Here is a 23,642-nt window from a genome sequence, read left to right on the forward strand (position 1 = left end):
AATGAACTAATTTCTGCAGATTACAGTGATATAGTGACAGTGCAAGTAAACGGGGACATGCACAAAGTTTACCAGAAGAAATGTAAGACTCAAATTTGTATTTAAGCACTTACATTAATTATAAAAAACCTATTTGGTTGTCCAAAACTAGATGTGCAAATCACTTCTGTGGTGATACTACTGTTCTAGATGAACAAACATTAGTTGTGTCACCAATGTAATGCATATAAGGATTTGGTCCCATCAGGAATCTTAATGCATATAAAAATGATGATCATGACTTGAATTATTGGACAGCAACTATGCACAGATGGTTTGTGAGAGATTGCATCACAATAACGATTACTTAAGTTTTGTGGCATTTGCACATTTACGGTTTACTTTCATTATAAGTGCTTTACTTGCAAGAACAATTTTGCCACTTTTGTTTTTTAACAGAGATTAATCAACATTTTCTATGGTAATCAACAATGCAACAAATGCAGTCCATAGAACTTGATGTTTATTTAATTCATGGACCTCCAACTGCATGATTATAAATGTTGTTATAAATGAATCAATCACAAGCGTTTTACCAAGATTTAATGTACATTTATTCTTAACACGTGGAACATATAGTATAAAGATTTCATACGGAATAAATGATATTCATTAAGCCAAAAAAGGGGAAAAAAGGAATTTACAACAAGTTTTTAGCTACATCATCTGAAATACAAATATGAATCCATAGCACTGGAATCGACTAAGGAAACCGCTGGGAAAGAGGGGAAACCAAACTCGTTTACTGTATCTGTTCTGGTGAATGATGACGAAATCAGTTGGAGTAATGGACTTGTCTGGTTTGATATATGCCTCTAGAGCTTTAACGAAAGGAACTGAAATGTTATGTGCATGGGATCGCAAGGGCAGAAGATTGCATTCCTACAGCCAGAGATGTAAGGTGAGGAAGGTGGTAAATAAACACATGGCAATGCGCAATGAGAGATCTGTAGAGTGAAACCTTTAATTTGTCAAAGATTAAAAACGGTGAAGAGCGCCATAAGATGAGAGAGAAAGAAAAAGAGCAAAGTGTAATTTACAACATCATTATATACACTGCAGCCTGGACTGCATCTAGAGCTCAAGACCAGTCCTAAGAGGTGATATCTTTAAGGGTCAAGTCATACAATCGAGGGACAAAGAAGAGGTCGGGGTGTTGTAGGTTCACGTTACTTTGGGGGGAAAGCCATTTTTTCCTCTCTCAACATGAACTAAAACCATCATTTTTAAAAACTACAGTTTTTTTGCTGCCAAGCCAGCATTATCTCAGTGTGAAACAGTATTGTTACAGTATGTTTACAGTTTTAAGGTGTACAGTACAGAAAAAAGTCCTACAATCTACTGCACAGGCCTCCCATTTACATGTCTGTTGACAGCCAACGACCTGGTTCCTTTAGGGCTAAGCATATATAATCCAAGTTACAGCAATTTATACCACACACCAGAGTCTGAGAGTCCATTTAGCCTCCAAGAACCAGATAATGGTCGTCTCCGTGCCTGTCCTCACCCGGAAGGTGAATACGGGCACAGTTTTTCCCCAAACTCACTGTAAACATGACAGCAACTTTGGTTACAGTTTCGTTGTTTTTTTTTGTGTGTCTTTTTTGTAATTTTATTTTTCCTTACAAAAACAAGTCCAAAGGGCAGCGCACTCTTGCAGGCGAGGATCTCGATCGGCACATCCATGTTAGTTTAATTCTTATCCATACATGTTAAATCCATCGCGACTTATATCCGTACTTGAGAGCAAAGCAAGGGTAGACAAGGATAGACAGTGGAATCTGAGGTGATTTTGCATAAATTAAAAAAAATGAACATACAGTCAGTCAGTTTCGCTCTTAAATTTTCTCCACTCACGCAGACACGCACACATTAAAAAAAACGAGTGGGGAAAAACATGATCGCCCCCACGGCTGTCATGACTGGCCAATCAGAAAAAGTACGTCACAGATTACATGGGACACCAAAGAGTTCATGAGTGGGGACACCGATATGTCCAGTAGCCGTGACTCGTACAGCGTGAACTCCGAGTGGTTCTCTTCCACTTTGGCAAGAGCGTGCAGGGCACGTGCCGCCCGCCGCATCATGTCCACACTAGTGGGCTCGAAGTGTGCACCTTGTAAGTGCATCAATGAGCCCTGACTCTGTTGGAACTGGGTGGCTGCAAGACTGTCCTCCAAGAAGCCAAGAAGGTTTCCAACGCTGCTTTTCTGCACAGCAATAGCCCGGGCCGCGACGCTGTCGCCTTGCGCCAGGTTGGCTAGCAGCACCACCGCCATCTCCCGGCAGACGGGCACTTTGCGGTCGCCAACCATGCGCACGAGGAAGCCGTAGAGCTTCTCCAAACGGCTGAAAGGTGGCGTAGCCAGAATGAGGTCAACATTGTTATTCTGGATGCTAAGCTTGCTGAGGGTTTCCAGGACGAGTCTCTGGGGAGACAGTGTCCCGTTGAGCCCCAGCGTGGGGAAGGGATCGATCGCTTCCGCCGAAGGGCACACAGCCCAGTGGAGCAGGCCGTCCAGCAGCGGCAGGCAAATACTTTCAGGGTAGATGGACAGGTCCAGCTGACCTGAGATGTTTGCTAACGTGACCAAGCCGTTTTCCCGCAGAACCTCGAGACAGTCCCACCACCACTTATCTCGCTCGCAGCTGAACCCTTCATCTTCCTCTTCCTCTTTCTCATAAGTAACCGGGGCCTGCTTGCGTTCAGGATGCCAGTGGTGCAACAGCACCAGCCGGCCAAGTAACAGCAAAAGTCCGGGATGCTTCGACATCTCCAGATCATTCCCAGGAATGAAGGAAAGACTGCGAACAATGTTGGAAACGCAGATGCAGCGGCGGGCGAGGGAATCCTGCCAATCCGAGAGCGTACAGAGTGGGGTCTCGTCCTTGCTGTGCGGCTCGTCCTCCAAGATCTTGATATTGCGACTCTGTTGTGCAAGATCGATGCCAAAGAGAAACATATTCTCTTTGTCGCCGGCCTGGTTGCCTCGGACCGCTTCCTCCGTCACAGAGCCTTGCCGAGCCGACAGCACGTCATCAATGGTGGCCGTTATACTCGTCGACGTGCTTGCTGTTGTAGTACTTTTACCTTCGGACGATGGTTGGACTGGGGATGGCTGAGGTTGTACTTGTTGCTGCTCTTCGTTTGTCTGAGCCTTCTCAGCATCCTCTGTAACAGTCTCCACTACATGAGACACCTTCTTACGTGGCTCGACATTCACTGGCACCCGTTTCCGATGCTTCAAGAGCTTCATCTTGCTCTCAAAATGGGTTTGTATGTGTTCTGTTGTGTCACCACCACCTACACTCCAATGGATAAGACCACTATCAAAGGCTTGTCGCCGACCCAATTTACTAGTGCACCCAATCACAAATGGGTCTTTTTTCCTCAATATCTTGATGGGAAGCTTGTCAAATTTACTAGCCTGCTTTGGCCTCTCCTGGGAGGCACTGGTGTCCTGCAATGGGGTGGATGATCTGAGATGATCTTTGCATGAAGTATCCTCACCTTCCCTCTCTTCTACATGTGTGAACTCCTCTTTCTCTTGCTTGACCTGGACCTGTGACGTCTGCACAGTGTTGTTCTCTACATCTTCATCGTCATCCTCGTCCTCCTCTTCCATCTGCTCTGCCTCTGGCCCCTCCTCATCAGACATCTCGGGGTCAATGGCATCTGGGTCAATTAGCGTACGCTGCCCAGGGTCTCCAACCTCATACTCTTTCAGGATGCCAAAGATCTCAATGAGGCACCTTCGGAAATACTCAACAATGAGCTCAAGGAAGCCAGAAAGCTGCAAGTGGAAGATAAAGATAAATTAGTCACACTAGTTGACCAACCTGACCCATCCCTAGTCCTATGGTCTATAAAATTTACTCACCTGGTTCAGATTAAAGTTAGAAATGCTATTGTCGTCATAAAGAAGAATATGAATGGTATCCAAAGCCCAAGTGCTCTCTGCTAACAAGCCTGATTTGAGGGACATCATGACTCTCCAGGCCTCTGGTGTTCCTGAAACCGAACAAAAGCCAAATTTAAGACCGCCCCACAAATGGATCGGGACACAAATATTCATGGGAACACTGCCATGAGTCTCTTACCAATATCCTTCATGGTAAGCCGACGACGCGGTTTCAGAATGGGCTGCGTGGCCTCTGTTGAACCTGGTGGGAATGCCACGTCTCTCCGAATCAGAGGGGGCTGCACTGGCGCCTGGGCAATGTGCGATGCAGGAACTGGAGGTCCAGCCTTCTGGATTTTCATCCCCGTGTGCATGTATGGAGATTTACTGGGCGAGGTCCTGTTCTCCATTGGTCTTGGCATGGGTGCAGGGCTAGACACTTGTGGAATGTGGTTCTGGGAGGATTGATAGTTGGACTGAAGAGGTCTGGCCATCTGTGGCCCAGAGGCTCCAGGCCCGTACGGGGGCTGCCGCTGGTTGACATGGCCAGCCCAAGGCCCCTCGTGGTTCATGCGCTGGTCTGAAGGCATCATGTCTTCAGAACGATTCATGCCATGATAGCCTTGACTTTGGGAAGGGACACCAGGGGGCCCCTGGCGATTATGATAGTTTGGGTAGTTCATTTCATTACGCCCAGGCCACATGGGACCTTGGGATCCATCGGGGACTGGAGGCATGGAGCCACTCATGGAGCTACCCATCATCTGTGGTGGCATGGAGGGTTGGGAGTTTGGACCGCCCGTGTTAGGTCCTCGATCTCTCCCGAAACCAAAAGGAAACTGGCCCTGTGGGCCTGGTGGGCGTCTGTCGGAACCTGGATAGGCATTATACTGGTTATACATATCTGGTTGGGACTGAGGTCCACCTGGGGCCTGGGGTCCCTGCTGCTGACCACTGAAAGGGTACATGTCCCCTTCATGACGCTTTGCAGGAGGACCGTAAACACCATCAACTGGTCTCTTCTGTGTGTAATTCTGTATTTGAGAAGGTTTTTTTTTTAGATTTTAGTCAATGCCACACCTATTAACAATATAATAATTTTAAAAACATTGTGTTGCACTGACCGGTTGCTGTTGTGGGTACATTCCTGACTGTTGGTTTGGGTATGGTCCACTAGGGGGAGCACCTTGGCCAGGGTATTGATTACTGTAAGAATCAAGCCTGTAATCCAAAACATACATCCAGTTTCAGAAAGGCCCAAAAAGCATGGATGCTCAATAGCAAGTAGCAAACAATAAAAAATGAACATTCATGAAATTGCGTTTTTACGTTTTATATTTAATTAAATGCAAACCTCTGCTGCTGAGGGGGCCGGTTGGGTGAGTACATCCCTGCATCTGAAGGCATCATGTTAGGCTGTGGACCCACACTGACATCTGGGCCCATACTCGATTCTGGTCTGTGAGGGAAAAAAACAAAAACAAATGGTGTTTGAGAAGCGACAACTGAAGACACTACTCCTTGGTTGGGTTGTGTGCTGAAATGTTAAAAACATTGCAAAGCTACAATAACATTCAATATTAACAGTCATCAGATTTCTGTATTAATGGATTGCTTGAATAAACTTAATATAAAAGGCAAATACTTGAAATAAATGCTCTCACCTTCTGTCAAATCCTGGACCAAATGGGTACTGTTGTCGTTGACCCATCGGAATATTTCCCATAGGTCCTGGGGGGCCTCGGTTATATTGTTCACCCATGCCACTGTTTGGGCCTTGACCTGGGCTCATGAACTGCTCACCTGCTGGAAATGTAAGCAGAGAGTCACACTGAGCGTCCTCGTTTGTACTAAAATATCATATACAACCTATGATTCTTATCCAGTGAGTTATTTACTATATGCCAAATCATTAAAAAGCACAATCTATACTTAAAAGTATAACTAGTAAATAATATCCGTTTAAAATCATATTTCTTGTGTATTCTTGTAGCAAATCAGTGACCCGAATAAGAATCATGGGTTGTACAAATACTTTTAAGAGCAGACAATTTGAAAGCTCAAAATGTTAACATCGCAAAGTACATACAAACTGAACAGTAATAGATTTGGCTCAATATTATAGTAGCATTACTAGATAAATTCATAAAAGAGATCCTTAAAATTCCACTGTAAGGATAAGACCAGAACAGTCACCTTTTCTCATGCCACCAAAGGGGTCCTTATTGGGCTCAAAAGGCCCCATGCGGCCCATCATGTCTGGTCCACCCATACCAGGCTGATAACCTGAATTGGGGGTCACAGAGTTACGTCTGGGAAAAGCTGGATCCCCACCGTCAGCAAAAGGGTCCTGCAAATTCACACTGCTCCTGTGACAAGACAGATAATGTCAGATATATTCTGGCCCTAGAAAGTCATTCTGAATGTCCTGTCCCAAAACTGAGACACACAGCATTGAGATGTACCTAGGACCAGGCATGGGCGGCATCTGACTGTGCGGTGTCGAGGCAGGTGTAGGGGGCTTCAGGTCTCCCCCTTCGGCCATAGAACTGCTGGTTGACTGAGGCGTCTGAGGACCCTGTAACGATCCTGATCCAGCTGGGGGAAAAAAAGATTGGATCGGTCAGTCAGCAAATCCTAAAGGAGGTTTAGGCGACGTCATATTGTGTGTAGTAAACACTGTGTTTTAATAGAACCACAAACTAGAAAACCAAAATCTCTGTCCACATGGCTGTAATTTAATCATCAAATACCTTCCGACTGCCTGCAATTGTCGCTTTCGCAGCACTTTCACTGTCAGTGTGGACAGACAGCATGCCAACACACAGCGACACACTTTCGAGGAAATGTGCTGAGCTCGGCTCATTTGGCAACCTCCCCTCCATGAAATCATGCTGCTTTTCATGCCGCTTAATCTCATTTGAGGACTTTCCCCCACCGGTGACACAGGGAGAGGTGCTCTGCCAGCTAAGTGCTCAGAGAGTATCATCCTTACGTTTGAGGCTCCATATCCCAGCATGACATAGTCTCCATTACTAGCACTCAACCAGCAGCTAACAAAACACTTACCACACATGTAAGTGCTTAGTCATGTGTTGAAGAAGAAGAGATGTGGCAATCGGCTCAAGTCTGACGTCATGCGTCACTGTTTCTGGGTCCAAATGCTCTGTCAGATGCCAAGTAAGGGATAATGTACATCCAGCCGGTCCAGCCGCTTCGAGTCGGGGTCCTAATCGCCCTGTCGGGGGTTACTCTGTGATAACAACCGGCTGGATGTACATTATCCCACTTATTACACGGCTACTTGCCACCTAAGTAAATAATTTGACAAAATATTGATTTGAGTTGAAATATTTAAATGCAAATCTTCCGTGAACACAACAGTCGTGAGCAAGCGGCAAGTTCAAACTAGACGGACATTTAAGGGATACGGTGCAGTCAAACCACTTATTACACATTTCACCACATAAATAATTACAGTGACAGATATCCTTTATGCCTTTAATCTAATTTTATTCACCAATGTCTTTGCTGCTGACCTTCAATGATCCAATTCAACCATACTAATAAGCAAAAATGACTATAGATAAACATAACGTTTGTTTCAGAAATAAAACTTCATATAAAAAAAACAAAACAAACAAGCCCAGCACAGATGAGAAAAAGTAATGCAAAGGTAACGCAACACATTACTTTACATAAAAAGTAACTAAGTAACACAATTGGTTACTTTTTTAGGGAGTAAAGTGATTTCTGAGAAACACTGTTGAAAATTGAAATCAACACCAAAACAAACTATTGTCAATACTTGCAAGCTGTCTGTTCTGTGTGTGCATGATAACAAAAGGTGTTTGTAGATAGTCCTGGTGGTATAAATAGGGAAAAACCGAAGTAGACTGGAGCAATCAGACCGAGCGCCAGAACACTCTTGTAGCCAATCAGCAATAGGTAGCGTTTACATTCATGATGGGGAAGAGAGAGAGTGAGCAAGCGGGAGATTTGTAGAAAGAGAGATGGTCTAGACATTAGCAAAGAGGAAAATGTCCAAGGAATATACCCGGGGAAAAAATGGGTTAGGACTAGGACTCACGTTAATATTAGAAAATCTTTCCAGCGCTAGACGTTAAAGAGTGGGAAGGCCTGAACATGGATACTGAGGTTGCATTGTTTCTGCTTAAAATGCAACATTGGCTTTACCGTTTCACAGAACCAAGACATGCTGTTGTTCTAATATTAGCTATAGTAACAGAACTGATTCATCCATACTTGTGCGAGGTGTCTGATGGGCGAGCTGTTAGTCAATGCATGTGTCGCATAGCGTGTTTGTGAATTCAGGGCAGAGCAATGAAAGTATGGGTGTTTCTCTTTTAGGTAGGGCTGTGTTTGTTTGGGTGCTGAGTTCAAATATCAAGTGTTAAGCAAACTGCACCGTGGTCAGTTTAAATCGCTTAAGTACTCAACAGATAAACAGGCCTAATACTTATAAAATTACAAACGAGGCCCCATTTTGCTATGTTTTGCTATGTTCCTCCTGAACGACTGTTACTTCCAAGTCCTTGAGTGCTTGTGCCCAACCCACCAACATGATTACTATGAGGCCACATGCCTCATTTAAGCAGACATACATTGGCTTTACCGTTTCACAGAACCAAGACATGCTGTTGTTCTAATATTAGCTATAGTAACAGAACTGATTCATCCATACTTCTGCGAGGTGTCTGATGGGCGAGCTGTTAGTCAATGCATGTGTCGCATAGCGTGTTTGTGAATCCGGGGCAGAGCAATGAAAGTATGGGTGTTTCTCTTTTAGGTAGGGCTGTGTTTGTTTGGGTGCTGAGTTCAAATATCAAGTGTTAAGCAAACTGCACCGTGGTCAGTTTAAATCGCTTAAGTACTCAACAGATAAACAGGCCTAATACTCATAAAATTACAAACGAGGCCCCATTTTGCTATGTTTTGCTATGTTCCTCCTGAACGACTGTTACTTCCAAGTCCTTGAGTGCTTGTGCCCAACCCACCAACATGATTACTATGAGGCCACATGCCTCATTTAAGCAGACAGGAGGCAACGTGTATGTGTGTAAATGTCAGAGAGAGAAAGGAATGAAGCGGAGAGAGAGAGACACACAAATGTGTGTGGATGAACAGCATGTTTGCGTGCCACATGTTGCAGCTCATCTTGCGGCCAGCTAGAGGACGATTACTACTGGCACGCCTGTCGAATGACTCATGCTTTCATTCATTAACTCGTACAGACTGGGGTCACCGGCAGGTCAGACATATCCGTATCTCGCACTTCACACATGCTCCTTAACACACACACACACACACACACACACACACACACAGGGCACAATACCTCAGCCTCCCTCCTCTGGGCAAGGATATCCCTCTAACACAGATAAAGAGAGGGGGAGGGTGTGAAAGAAAAAAAGATGAGGAAGAAAAACCCAGCTTGACTTTACATACCACCCCCCTTCACTTTTTTTCCCCATTCATCTTTTTCTGGCTTGGTTCAGCCCTCCAGGGGTTTGCCTCTGAATCCTAAGGCCAGGAAAAAGCCGTCTACAGCAGGGAAAAAAAGCAGTCAGCCTGGAGCACCTGACCCGGTGCCAAGCAGACATGCTCTACATCACAGGGGATCCCCTTTAACTCGCCCCATTTCTCTTGTAATCTCAGTCTCTCTCTCTACTGAACTCACTCTCTGGCTCACAGAGTCTTTTACATGGGACGCGTTTCTGGATTGAAAAACAGCTAGATGGAGCGAAACAGAAAGCAGTGCATAACCCAGTGGTCTCCTTAAGCGTATTTAACACCCAGGCTTTTTGCCAGTTTCATACAATAGGCCATTGTTGCAGTGTAAATACGCTCGGGATGCCTGTCTTCTTCTGATTGATGCATTTAACAAATATATATATATTCATGTGCTGCATAATAGCGGAGATATTTTTAATAAGACACACCATCTTAAAAAAAATGGTGCGCGGCACTGGGAACTCCATGGATACAACAAAGACGTCCATCAGTCGCACGTGTGCAGAGAGAAGGGTGTACATTTTGATGATATACATTGTTCAAGATTATGAAAATCACCTTTTTATTAATTATTTTAAACAACAATTGCTGTTGTAGACTCAAGACATCTTATGCCCTTTTTCACTAAATGAACAAATGGAAGAATGATATTTAAGCATTTTTATTTATATGCACCGATATAACAAACATCTTAGGGGGAAGAAAACTAATAAAAAAAAATTGATGCACCAAATGTTCAGGAACATAAATAAATAATCAGCCAAAAAAGCAAAATAAATAAAACTGATGCACCAAATGTTCAGGAACATAAATAAATAATCAGCCAAAAAAAGCAACCAAAAAAAATCAAATCAAATTGACGCACCAAATGTTCAGGAACATAGGCCTAAATAATCAGCAAAAAAAATGTAATAAAATAAATAAAATCGATGCACCAAATAAATAGATACATAAAGATAAACAAATAGATAAACAAAAAGATAAATAAATAAGATTTTAGGCCGAAATAATTTTTGGAGGGCTGAATTCACTGAGCAAAACAGTGGCGTTTAAATAGTGCTTCTTTTTGCCTGTCATTGTCCATTTCATGTGCACAAAGTAGATAAACTACAGCAGACAAACATGTCAGCTCTGTGGAGACACTTCACCATGCCCAAATCAGTAAAACAGCAGCATGTAAAATTAGTTTGTCTGAATTGACCTATCGCCATATTTCCCATAGGTCCTGGGGGGCCTCGGTTATATTGTTCACCCATGCCACTGTTTGGGCCTTGACCTGGGCTCATGAACTGCTCACCTGCTGGAAATGTAAGCAGAGAGTCACACTGAGCGTCCTCGTTTGTACTAAAATATCATATACAACCTATGATTCTTATCCAGTGAGTTATTTACTATATGCCAAATCATTAAAAAGCACAATCTACACTTATAACTAGTAAATGTCGGTTTAAAATAATGTCTCTTGTAGCAAATCAGTCACTGGGATAAGAATCATGGGTTGTACAAATACTTATAAGAGCTTACAATTTGTAAGTTCAAAATGTTCACGTAGCAAAGTATATACAATCTCAGCAGTAATGGAGTTGGCTCAATATTATAGTAGCACTACTAGATAAATTCATAAGAGGCATCCTTAAAATTCCACTGTAAGGATAAGACCAGAACAGTCACCTTTTCTCATGCCACCAAAGGGGTCCTTATTGGGCTCAAAAGGCCCCATGCGGCCCATCATGTCTGGTCCACCCATACCAGGCTGATAACCTGAATTGGGGGTCACAGAGTTACGTCTGGGAAAAGCTGGATCCCCACCGTCAGCAAAAGGGTCCTGCAAATTCACACTGCTCCTGTGACAAGACAGATAATGTCAGATATATTCTGGCCCTAGAAAGTCATTCTGAATGTCCTGTCCCAAAACTGAGACACACAGCATTGAGATGTACCTAGGACCAGGCATGGGCGGCATCTGACTGTGCGGTGTCGAGGCAGGTGTAGGGGGCTTCAGGTCTCCCCCTTCGGCCATAGAACTGCTGGTTGACTGAGGCGTCTGAGGACCCTGTAACGATCCTGATCCAGCTGGGGGAAAAAAAGATTGGATCGGTCAGTCAGCAAATCCTAAAGGAGGTTTAGGCGACGTCATATTGTGTGTAGTAAACACTGTGTTTTAATAGAACCACAAACTAGAAAACCAAAATCTCTGTCCACATGGCTGTAATTTAATCATCAAATACCTTCCGACTGCCTGCAATTGTCGCTTTCGCAGCACTTTCACTGTCAGTGTGGACAGACAGCATGCCAACACACAGCGACACACTTTCGAGGAAATGTGCTGAGCTCGGCTCATTTGGCAACCTCCCCTCCATGAAATCATGCTGCTTTTCATGCCGCTTAATCTCATTTGAGGACTTTCCCCCACCGGTGACACAGGGAGAGGTGCTCTGCCAGCTAAGTGCTCAGAGAGTATCATCCTTACGTTTGAGGCTCCATATCCCAGCATGACATAGTCTCCATTACTAGCACTCAACCAGCAGCTAACAAAACACTTACCACACATGTAAGTGCTTAGTCATGTGTTGAAGAAGAAGAGATGTGGCAATCGGCTCAAGTCTGACGTCATGCGTCACTGTTTCTGGGTCCAAATGCTCTGTCAGATGCCAAGTAAGGGATAATGTACATCCAGCCGGTCCAGCCGCTTCGAGTCGGGGTCCTAATCGCCCTGTCGGGGGTTACTCTGTGATAACAACCGGCTGGATGTACATTATCCCACTTATTACACGGCTACTTGCCACCTAAGTAAATAATTTGACAAAATATTGATTTGAGTTGAAATATTTAAATGCAAATCTTCCGTGAACACAACAGTCGTGAGCAAGCGGCAAGTTCAAACTAGACGGACATTTAAGGGATACGGTGCAGTCAAACCACTTATTACACATTTCACCACATAAATAATTACAGTGACAGATATCCTTTATGCCTTTAATCTAATTTTATTCACCAATGTCTTTGCTGCTGACCTTCAATGATCCAATTCAACCATACTAATAAGCAAAAATGACTATAGATAAACATAACGTTTGTTTCAGAAATAAAACTTCATATAAAAAAAACAAAACAAACAAGCCCAGCACAGATGAGAAAAAGTAATGCAAAGGTAACGCAACACATTACTTTACATAAAAAGTAACTAAGTAACACAATTGGTTACTTTTTTAGGGAGTAAAGTGATTTCTGAGAAACACTGTTGAAAATTGAAATCAACACCAAAACAAACTATTGTCAATACTTGCAAGCTGTCTGTTCTGTGTGTGCATGATAACAAAAGGTGTTTGTAGATAGTCCTGGTGGTATAAATAGGGAAAAACCGAAGTAGACTGGAGCAATCAGACCGAGCGCCAGAACACTCTTGTAGCCAATCAGCAATAGGTAGCGTTTACATTCATGATGGGGAAGAGAGAGAGTGAGCAAGCGGGAGATTTGTAGAAAGAGAGATGGTCTAGACATTAGCAAAGAGGAAAATGTCCAAGGAATATACCCGGGGAAAAAATGGGTTAGGACTAGGACTCACGTTAATATTAGAAAATCTTTCCAGCGCTAGACGTTAAAGAGTGGGAAGGCCTGAACATGGATACTGAGGTTGCATTGTTTCTGCTTAAAATGCAACATTGGCTTTACCGTTTCACAGAACCAAGACATGCTGTTGTTCTAATATTAGCTATAGTAACAGAACTGATTCATCCATACTTGTGCGAGGTGTCTGATGGGCGAGCTGTTAGTCAATGCATGTGTCGCATAGCGTGTTTGTGAATCCGGGGCAGAGCAATGAAAGTATGGGTGTTTCTCTTTTAGGTAGGGCTGTGTTTGTTTGGGTGCTGAGTTCAAATATCAAGTGTTAAGCAAAGTCGCACGTGTGCAGAGAGAAGGGTGTACATTTTGATGATATACATTGTTCAAGATTATGAAAATCACCTTTTTATTAATTATTTTAAACAACAATTGCTGTTGTAGACTCAAGACATCTTATGCCCTTTTTCACTAAATGAACAAATGGAAGAATGATATTTAAGCATTTTTATTTATATGCACCGATATAACAAACATCTTAGGGGGAAGAAAACTAATAAAAAAAAATTGATGCACCAAATGTTCAGGAACATAGGCCTAAATAATCAGCAAAAAAAAATGTAATAAAATAAATAAAATCGATGCACCAAATAAATAGATACATAAAGATAAACAAATAGATAAACAAAAAGATAAATAAATAAGATTTTAGGCCGAAATAATTTTTGGAGGGCTGAATTCACTGAGCAAAACAGTGGCGTTTAAATAGTGCTTCTTTTTGCCTGTCATTGTCCATTTCATGTGCACAAAGTAGATAAACTACAGCAGACAAACATGTCAGCTCTGTGGAGACACTTCACCATGCCCAAATCAGTAAAACAGCAGCATGTAAAATTAGTTTGTCTGAAATCGGAGGTGGCTTGCTGCCCAAGATCTTTACTTGAACTCAGGGTGTCGTTTTCTCAGTTGATAAATTAAACCAGTCCAAGTACCCAATTACCCAAATATAACCATCCAAACTTCATTTTTTTTTGAGTTTCGGTTTTCAGCTAAATGAAAACTCATTTCAGTTTTAGTACATTTTGGACTTTTGTGAACATTTTTGATTCAAACAAATCATGGCATGAATGTTTTTAATTAACTCACTGAACAATCTGACATCACACAAGGAGATACTTACAATTAGTGTGTGTTTGTTTTCTCCGAACATAAACGCATCTATCGTAACACTCATAGTGACTAGTGATAATCCTAACCTTTAAATAAAAAGTGCATTAAAAATTACGATATTAATAATGTTGTTTATATCGGCAGCAAAATTCATTAATATTTCCCAGCCCTACTCTGAACACAGAAGGGCATAAACAAGCAAAGCTATCCCAGCAGAACAGAACTACAATTGTGGTAGCTAGCAGTACCATAAATCACTATAAACGACACGAGGACTGAGTGTCAAATGCTGGCGTTCAAACATTATCAGCTGTACTAAACCACATCAAAGCAAAACTCCATTAAAACAAGACGTGCACACTATAAAGTTTCACATTTACAATCAGATTAATCTAGCTTTTACAGGTGCATTACCAGACCAATGGGAAGGGGTTTATGTCAAGGCAGTTAACGTCTTTCAAGTCTGATTATGTCAGTTTCTTGGACATCTTGAACACATTGTACCTGCATTTGGGAAACTGGCTGCGAATAATACTGTGTTAACCTTTCCTTGAAATTCATCTCAACTTGCATCAACAATTCTGCATAACACTTTTAATCGTTCATCAGGATGAGAAATGCTGAACGCAAGCATCAAATCCTAAAACTAGTCCGAACATATTTGATGTTCCATACACATCTATCTGAAAGAGGAAAGTTGACAAATACGAATGCAAAATGGCAGAGCTACCTAGTGAAATAAAGATTGAAGAACTAACACTGAAAAGAGACCTTTTTGCATCAAACCTGGCAAGGACGTAGGGTTGGACTCGGTTTCATATAAAAGAGTTGTCTGCACTGACCTGGTGAAGGAGGCTGGACCTTGGCCTGATTCTTTTTAGGGTCATTGTTGACGATTTCGGGCGGCGGGTCTTCCCCTCGCTCGATCTTGCACTCGAAGGCGTACAGACACTGGATGTACTGTTTCTTCAGAGAGCTGGCAGCACTACTGGATGTGCCCACATTCAGGTTAGTGGCCATTTCCCTCCACTTCTTATTCTTGTTCACCTGATAACGCCAGACAGACAGAATTAAATGACTGAACGGCTGAGAAGACCTTCAGTGGATTCAAACTCCGCACATACTCTACAAATCCAACAGAAACCAAAGCAAGCATTTAAATTGACCAGAAAGTCAACTAGAAACCATAAATTACCCTATAAAACTTTCGCAATGTACTTGGTTTTATTGTGCAAATCATAATATATCATCAAAATGCTTCCACTTCTGCAACTACGTTTTTACTGATGTAACCAAGGGCTGTGTGGACCGCAAAAGCAACAGTAACTAATTATATTACAGCACACATTTCTAGTGATTATTTCTAGTTTTCATTTCTTATTCAAATGAAATAAAGATATAATGTAAAATAAATATGTAATATAGTGCATGTATTTATCTTGTATAAAATGCTTGTCTCATTGTTTTTATCTAGCTGACTATCAAGTATATAGACATTGAATGGCCTTCCTGAAGTAACTGTAATGTTACATGCTGTTTACAAACTGTTTTATTGACGTCTTTCTGCAGTTGAAACATTATTTGAGTGATTACTTGACATGATACATTTCTCTAAGTTGTATGGTTTTTTACAACACACCTTCTGATGTTCATTCATGTTTATTTAGTGCAGTAACTAGTAGTAAAGAGCAAAAAATCGATTCAGGTGCTGCTTAAACTGAGCTGGCTTTAGCGATCTGTCAAGCCACATTAAAAAAAAGGGTCAAAGCCACATGTATCATTTGTATTTTGTGATAAAATTGACAGAATTTGATATCAGAGACTTTGTTTCATATTAAAAGTAAAAATGCACAAAGCTTACAGCGATTACTGGCTGTCAGGTAAGCTACAAATAATGTTTAGTTAAGTTCACACATTAGCTGAAAACAGCACAGACTAAAAGATTGATTTTCAGATTTAAGAAGCTATCTCAGTATCGATTAAAAACGCTAAATCAATATTGCTAATGCAGCCTCAGCGTATCCACACAGCCGACATGTCTACCTGTTGTAGTTCATCCAGGTTGTGTTCACGAAAGAAACACTGACAGAGTCAAAATGTGCATTTGAAGCAGCAATAAATAAGCATCACTGTTTCGGGCGATGATTTCGGCCCTCTAAAATTGTTTAGGCCAAAACCGAAAATTGCTGTTTCAGACAAATATTTTTGGTTGCCGAAATTTGGGTGCATTATTACACATTTCTAATCTACAATCCAGTCAAACTTTATAGAAATCAAATTACCCCCTAAATTAGGGCCTTATGAAATTTATTTTAATTTTTACCAAATTAAGTTACATTTTTTAACAGCTGTACTGTTAAAATTAAAACATGGAAGACAAATTGCTTGTCCTTGAAAAATAAAGTTTAAATAATTTTATTAGTAGTAGTATTGCATTAACACGTACGTTCTACTGTACAAAAGTAATATATTTCTGTCACAGTTTCTTCAAGTTTAACTATTTTGAGGGGTTGCCCTGAAGAGTTTTGTTTGTGTATATGACATGACAGCTTTTCTAAAATTAAATGGTCAAATGCTCATGAAGTGACTTTTAGAGCAGCTCTGGAGACAATAGTTAATGTAGTTATGTCCTCATTTAGTGAGACGGCAGATGCTGAAAACACCACGAGTGTCATGCACGCTTCAGGATGTGTGTGGTAAATTAAACCGTGCATCTCTGCCATTCCTTCACACAGAGACATAGATTTCATTTTTATGACTGGATTCCGTGATTCTGTCTGTGTTTTCGGCATAGCGGGAATCATAGGGCCCCTACTAAATGATTTCCTACCAAAGTCCTATCCACTCGAAAACCATACTGTCATTATAACAAGATAAAGCCTTGTTCATGCCTCTTCATGTCCTATAATCGCCTCTAAACACACCTTTCTGTAATTTACAGCTACCATATCACACCTGAGTGAGGCCGCCAATCTCTTTGACAGACACGTAGAGGCGGAAGAGGTCGAGGGGCTTACGGCCCACCGCGGGGAGATTAGTCATGCCCATGGCTTTCTCCTCAGCAAACGCAAGGTAACGATCCACCCACATTTTGCGCTCTGGTTCTGGACCCAGCTCGTACAGACGGGTTATCTTCTCATTAGTGGTGGTTGAAGAATTGGACTTCTGTAAGGACAAAAAATAAATAAATGGTAAAATGCACCCACGTATTAGATTGCAATTTTCATAAACCAGAAGCACTGGGGGAAAAAGCACACCAGTGGGTATATCAATGCACTGTATATGTGCAGTGCACATTTCAGCCGAAAAGCATTTTCATTAATGATGTATAAAGCCAGGACTGCTGGGAGCAATTTCAAAAGCCCTGAATGTGCGTTACTCCTCCTGTACATTCGCCGGCTATCACACCTCTCCATATAGCTGATCAGTCAAGCGCTGTTCACAGGGCCGCCCGCGTCCTTCAGCTTAAGATAGGCACGCCGGACGGCAACAGCACGGCCCGGACCCATATAAATATTAATAGCTCTTCACCTTTTTCGATTCGGTCTTAGGCGTCCCATCCACCTTGTTATTCAACTTCTGAGGTTGGTTGAGTTTGTCCATGCCAAACTCTGGACTGGGAGCCATACCTACGAGACAAATGCAAACACGGTCACTGTGGGCCAAAAAGCATTTTATTCAATTCTAAGATTAGCAGTTTGAACTATTAGCAAAAAAAATAAATAAAAAAAATTCAGGAAGCAAGCAAGTTCAGTGCTTACCGGCAGAGTTATTGGACATGTTTCCAGGCATGGGGTACGGTCCCGCTTGATTTATCATACCCTGCATGCTGTTCATGGGCGGGGCATACGGAGACCCGGCTCCCATCATTCCTTGGTTCATGTTGGGATATCCAGGCGGTCTAGGAGAGAAATGATTGAATGATTCAATTTAGCTCAACAGGAAAAACTTAAATGGTATAAATGACTGAGATGATCTTCCACTGCCTTCACTCGTACTGTTCTGATCTGATTTTGAGCTCTCACACTAAGACTAGACTGAATCCAGCTGTGCTCCCCAGGACTGTAAAATCGCAAAGGATTTAAATATAAAATCATGTTCCACAATCATATTTCCACATTATTCCCCCAATAAACATTAGCTAATATTGTTTCTGAGCCTCAGGTTAATCAAAATCCATAATTCTGAGCCCAAACAAATTAATCAATACGTGTTCAAGTGTCCTGCCTTCAGCCCAGTCAGGTTTATATGGAAGTGTTTAAAAGAAAAAGAATAGATCCCATATAAGACAGACCCATTTGAGCGATGGAGAGTGCATTTAATATTTATAATCAAGTGATCTCTCCAAATCATTCATTCACGATATTCGCTTGTCTATTTCCAACCTGTTTGCTTCCAGAAGACCCGAGAGAGATGCAGCTGTGCATAAAATCTGTATATTGGGCCTCATCATGCCTGATTTCACCAGTAGAATGCATTTAAATAAGTACATTTGGTTACACTTTATTTTAAGGGGTCCTTGTTACAGTGTAATTATACATTTAAGTACAGAGTAATATTAATTAACTACATGTACTTACTATATGGTTAGGATTATGATGAGGGTTTGTTTATGGTTACTTGCATGCAATTATGCATTATTAATTGTTATTATAATAGTAAGTACATGTAACGTGTAACACCTTAAAATAAAGTGTTACCGTACATTATTTTACTGGATATTAAGTTCTTCAATATTTTGAGTAAATGCAATCACTAACAATAAATACGAATTAAAAATTGTATAAATAAAAAATAAAATGCAAAAACAATGTTACAATAACAGACAGTGATCAAAATATTAATCTTGTTGTTAAATTGTAAACATTAAATAACAGTTTAAAGTATTTAAAATATACACTATATAATCGGTGTCACTGATACATTCTCTGCTGAAAATACAGAAATGTGTTAGAAACAATAACTCGCACACTGACACTGAATCAGTAAAGCAGAATTATGAGCATTTCTATGCTGGTGACGTCATTGCCGTGTGAATGTGAGACCAGGACCACGATTTCAGCAATCATGCACAAAACTATATGCAGGTAATCTTACGGTCACCAACACCAAGAACAAAAGTATTTAATGATTATTGGTATGTTTTCACTGCAAAATACCACAAAAATGCTAATATCAGAATTCTGAAAAAAGCTGTTGCAAATGGAGTCATTTTAGGCTGCAATAAAAAAAATAAAGATTAAAAAATTTCCTATTTGCAAAGTCAGCCAAATTACAGCTGCAAGCTTAATTTACACCGTGTTTAGACGATCGGAGCTCCAGTGACTCGACTTCCCGTGACCAAGCGAAAGCATTTTTAAATCAGCGTTGGCAATCAGTGGATTGGACGCTTGTTCTTACGCTGAAGTCCAAGAGGGCCTGGATTTTGCACAGGCTCTTTTCAGGGAGTTCAGACGCACGTGTGCACTGTACCTGTGTATGGAGTTGGATAGGCCATGGTGCATCCCTGCCGCGGGATCCTGAGGCTTTCTGTTCATCCCAGGCGGCGGACACATTCCTGACGCCACCTGAGGAGGCATGCCGCCCATGTTAGGGCCCATGTTGGGGCCCATGCCAGGGCCGTACGGCCTCGTACCCATCTGCCCTGGACCCATGCGTCCTGGAGGCATCCCTGCATACGACCCTCCTCCACCCTGACCAGCCATAGGGTTCATGGAGCCGCCTATGCCAGGACCACCCGGATAGTTAGCATTAGGCATGCCTCCATAACCTGGTGGCCTTGGGTAACCTGTGCAGCAGATTTTGAGGTTAAAGCACACTAGGCTTGTGTTATATATTTCTGATGTTCTTTAAAAGCATCAGTGCTCAGTCGAATCAAAGCTTCTCACCTTGTGGTCCGTACTGGCCACCCTGTGGCCCATAGTTGCCCATGGAGTTGTTTTGTGGAAAGGAACCCATCCCACCATGCATTTGGCCTGCAGATGACTGACGTGGGGATAAAGTTGACCCGGGTTGAGGAGAGCCGTATGGCATCTGAGGGTTCCTCATGTATACTGTAGAAAGCAGACAGAGTTATGCTACAGTAAACCACCCTTGAGGATACTTTCATGCTAGGAGTTTTGGTGCGGATCCAGGTGAGTTGGGTTGCCGTGAAAGCAGCTTTCCTGAACTCAGGTGCACAGCATAGAGTCGCACCAAAGTAAACGTGAAAATGGCAGTCTGGGACACAGCTTGTGCAGACACCAATAGAGTTCACAACTCAAAAAGCAATGCGGTCAAATATGACAAATATATATTACAGATTCCATAGAAATTGACTTTCAGAGACCTGCTTTCTTGCCATTTTTATCCAGAGTATATCAGGAAGTGTACAGTCAAGTTATGGCTGCACGATTAAGGGGAAAAAAAATTGCTATTGTTCTGGGCGGGGGATTCTAGTTTGACGTGCTTGTTGTAGGGTAGCACAATTTGGCTATATATATATGTATATATAAAAAAAATTCATGATAATAATAATAATAATAATAATAATACTTTATTTTTATTGTTATTATTATTACTACAAAATCAAAATATAAAATATAAAGATTACTATTGTAATATTTCACTGTAAAATATTAGTAAGAGTAGGCCTATTTAAATAATAATAATTTTGATTTTAAAAAATCTACAAAATTATCAATACAGCTATAAAATAATAATAATTTTTAGGAGTAGTAGTAGTACGAAATCAAAGTATAAAAAATAAATAAATAAAAATAAATCTCAATTTTCCATCAAAAGCGTGTCATGGTTTAACATTTGAATTATATAATTTTTCTTTTATACTCAATTTTATTTTGACAGTCAAATATTACAATAGAGAATTATGGTCATATTTGACTGTCAAAATAAAATTGAGTATATAAAAAAAATTATATAATTCAAATGTGCAGGGTGCCCTTAGTGCTTCTCTTTTGTTGAAAGCACTTCTCATTATCAGTATGGGGAGATGGTTGGTGCATGTTGCGTTCCCAAATGCACATTAAACCGACTCAAACTCAGATGCAGAGACGCTCTGAGACCCTGAAAACACTGGATCATGAGCTGCTCACGCATAAATGAACACAGTGCCTCCACTCGGATTAAGTATTTAATTAGATCGCAGCCTTAATTAGAAAAATCACACTAAGTCCCATTGAAATATCAGGTTTATTTTGATTAATCGTGCAGCCAAATTGTAAACATTTATTAAACGTCACGAGACTCACCTCTATCCTGACCCATGGAAGAATGTAAAATACCATCCGACTGGACACTCGAGGGTCGAGGGGGCATCTGGTTTCCTAATGGAGATGCAAACACCAAAGTTAAAATATATATATTCTTATTCTTTAAATAAGACCTACACTAAACTATGTTGTAAAGAACCTATATGAATGAGAGTCCCACCAGGCATGGCTCCGGGTGAGAGGGGTCCCGTGCGCGAGGCCGGGCCGCTGGCAGGTGAGCCCACAGGTGAGGGTGAAGGGCCGCGGATCCCCGGCAGGTGCGGGGAGGTGTGGGGCGAGAAGGGCGACTGCGCCGGGTTACTCTGCTCCCCCTGACTGCTGGACACTCCTGATGTGCTGACGCCCGGACTCAGCGCGCCCTCCGTGCCTGTGGGGAGATCATCGATGGAGCCCGAAAGATCCTGCACAGGAGAACCAGACGATGTGTTATTAATGGTGCTTGTTAAGCGTCACTATTACTGCTGCTCATTCTGAGCAAATCTGAACAAGCTCCTGAGTGCTTGTCCCACAGCGCTTGTGCTACAGACATGAATGAGCGCTCAAATCACGTGATCTACTGAGGAGAGGCACGCTAGTAGTTTTTAAGGAAGCACTTAGGGGACATATTGATGAAAGAAAAAAAAAACTATGAAATGAGAAGAATTCGATTTCAATGCTTTTGCATTCACCCGCTGAACTTTTGAAGTTTTGCTGGTGATGGAAATACACATTTTCCTCCCACTGCATATTTCTATGCATTCACAAAGCATAGAAAGCACAATTCTTGTGCGAGCGTATGCAAAAATAACTCGGGAGAAAAAAAGCTTTGCAAGTTTTGCAAGCGAAACACCATAAAACAAACTAACCAATTCAAAGGTTAGATGATGAAAACGAGCAAATACTGAACAGACTTTCATTGAAGCAGTAACCTGAACCATGTCTACAAACCAAAAGATTGTATAGAATTGAGAATGGGCTCTTTTGAATTTTGTAAGCAAACAACATGCAACACGCTAAAACCCCTAGCGACTTTACATCAACCAGGCATGAGCACGTTATGCATGTACTTTTGGTATATTGGGACAAGCATCGTGTTTGTATTGTGGACAGTGTAATAGTTACATATTAGCATAATAAAGCACATCAAGCTAAAACCCTCACTTAGAAGTTTGGCATCACTATTTAAATCTTCACCCAAAATTCAATATATACAGCTATGGAAAAAATTCCACTTGAAACGTCTCGGTTTCTCTGGATTTATGATTTATAGGTATGTGTTGGAGTAAAACGTAATTTTTGTTTTATTCAGTAAACTACTGATGACATTTCATCCAAATTTTAAATAATTTAATAATAATTAAATTATTGATTTTTCTTTTATGCCAAAAATCATTAGGATATTAAGTGAAGATCATGTTCCATGAAGATATTTTGTAAATGTCCTACTGTAAATATATCAAAACTTAATTTTTGATTAGTAATATGCATTGCTAAGAACTTCATTTGGACAACTTTAAAGATGATTTTCTCAATATTTAGATTTTTTTTTTTTTGCACCCTCAGATTCCAGATTTTCAAATAGTTGTATCTCAGGCCAAATATTGTCCAATCCTAACGAACCCTACAACAATGGAAAGCTTATTTATTTAAAAAAAAATTCAAAAATTGACCCTTATGACCCTTGTTGTCAATATTATATAAACCAATATTAACATTTTACTCAAACCCATACCTAGTAAATCCAATTTAAGTGGTCTCTTAATTTGTTCCATAGCTGCATATGCATATTTTCTATCATCATTTCCGTTCATCTATTGAAAGTGCACACAAGCAAAATGTTCGTGCCTCAAAAGGCACAAAAAGATACAAGTATGTAAATCGAGCGTTTTAATGCAGGTCTTCTGAGGAGAAATGTAAACAGAAGCTCTAACGTGCTTTCATGATGTGAGAAAAACTCTTTCTGATTTTCAAGCAAGCACGTTTGAGCTTGTTTAGCATATTTGATGTCTATGTCTATGTGCACTGATCAACGTTTATGTGAAAAAAATCCTAATTTAATCTGTAAATATATCTACAAGAGACTTAAACGGCTTGATTTGTGCGTGACACTTCAGGTTTTGTGAACTTTCAAAAAACAACTAAACTATTTTAAAGATGAAACGAAAGTCTTTTAGGTTTATTAACC

At 41.2% G+C, this 23,642-nt stretch overlaps 1 protein-coding gene across 1 annotated transcript in view; it reads right to left on the reverse strand.

Annotated features, from left to right (window-relative positions):
* Nucleotides 1-1,339: 1,339 nt before the first annotated feature.
* Nucleotides 1,340-23,642, reverse strand: part of LOC107567583 (AT-rich interactive domain-containing protein 1A-like) — a 77,938-nt gene continuing 55,635 nt past the window's right edge. The window contains exons 6-21 of the mRNA XM_016253280.1: nt 21,639-21,879; nt 21,458-21,532; nt 20,096-20,260; nt 19,680-19,995; nt 17,969-18,108; nt 17,739-17,836; nt 17,163-17,372; nt 15,050-15,254; nt 11,417-11,549; nt 11,148-11,320; nt 5,606-5,747; nt 5,296-5,400; nt 5,066-5,162; nt 4,141-4,975; nt 3,921-4,051; nt 1,340-3,833 (exon numbers count right to left, since the gene is read on the reverse strand). Coding sequence (XP_016108766.1) covers nt 1,956-3,833; nt 3,921-4,051; nt 4,141-4,975; nt 5,066-5,162; nt 5,296-5,400; nt 5,606-5,747; nt 11,148-11,320; nt 11,417-11,549; nt 15,050-15,254; nt 17,163-17,372; nt 17,739-17,836; nt 17,969-18,108; nt 19,680-19,995; nt 20,096-20,260; nt 21,458-21,532; nt 21,639-21,879 — 4,944 coding nt within the window. The 3' untranslated portion in view covers nt 1,340-1,955. The remainder of the gene's footprint in view (nt 3,834-3,920; nt 4,052-4,140; nt 4,976-5,065; nt 5,163-5,295; nt 5,401-5,605; nt 5,748-11,147; nt 11,321-11,416; nt 11,550-15,049; nt 15,255-17,162; nt 17,373-17,738; nt 17,837-17,968; nt 18,109-19,679; nt 19,996-20,095; nt 20,261-21,457; nt 21,533-21,638; nt 21,880-23,642) is intronic.

Source organism: Sinocyclocheilus grahami, unplaced genomic scaffold (genome assembly GCF_001515645.1).
Source record: "Sinocyclocheilus grahami isolate Dianchi unplaced genomic scaffold, SAMN03320097.WGS_v1.1 scaffold1171.1, whole genome shotgun sequence".
Classification (NCBI taxonomy): Eukaryota; Metazoa; Chordata; class Actinopteri; order Cypriniformes; family Cyprinidae; genus Sinocyclocheilus; species Sinocyclocheilus grahami.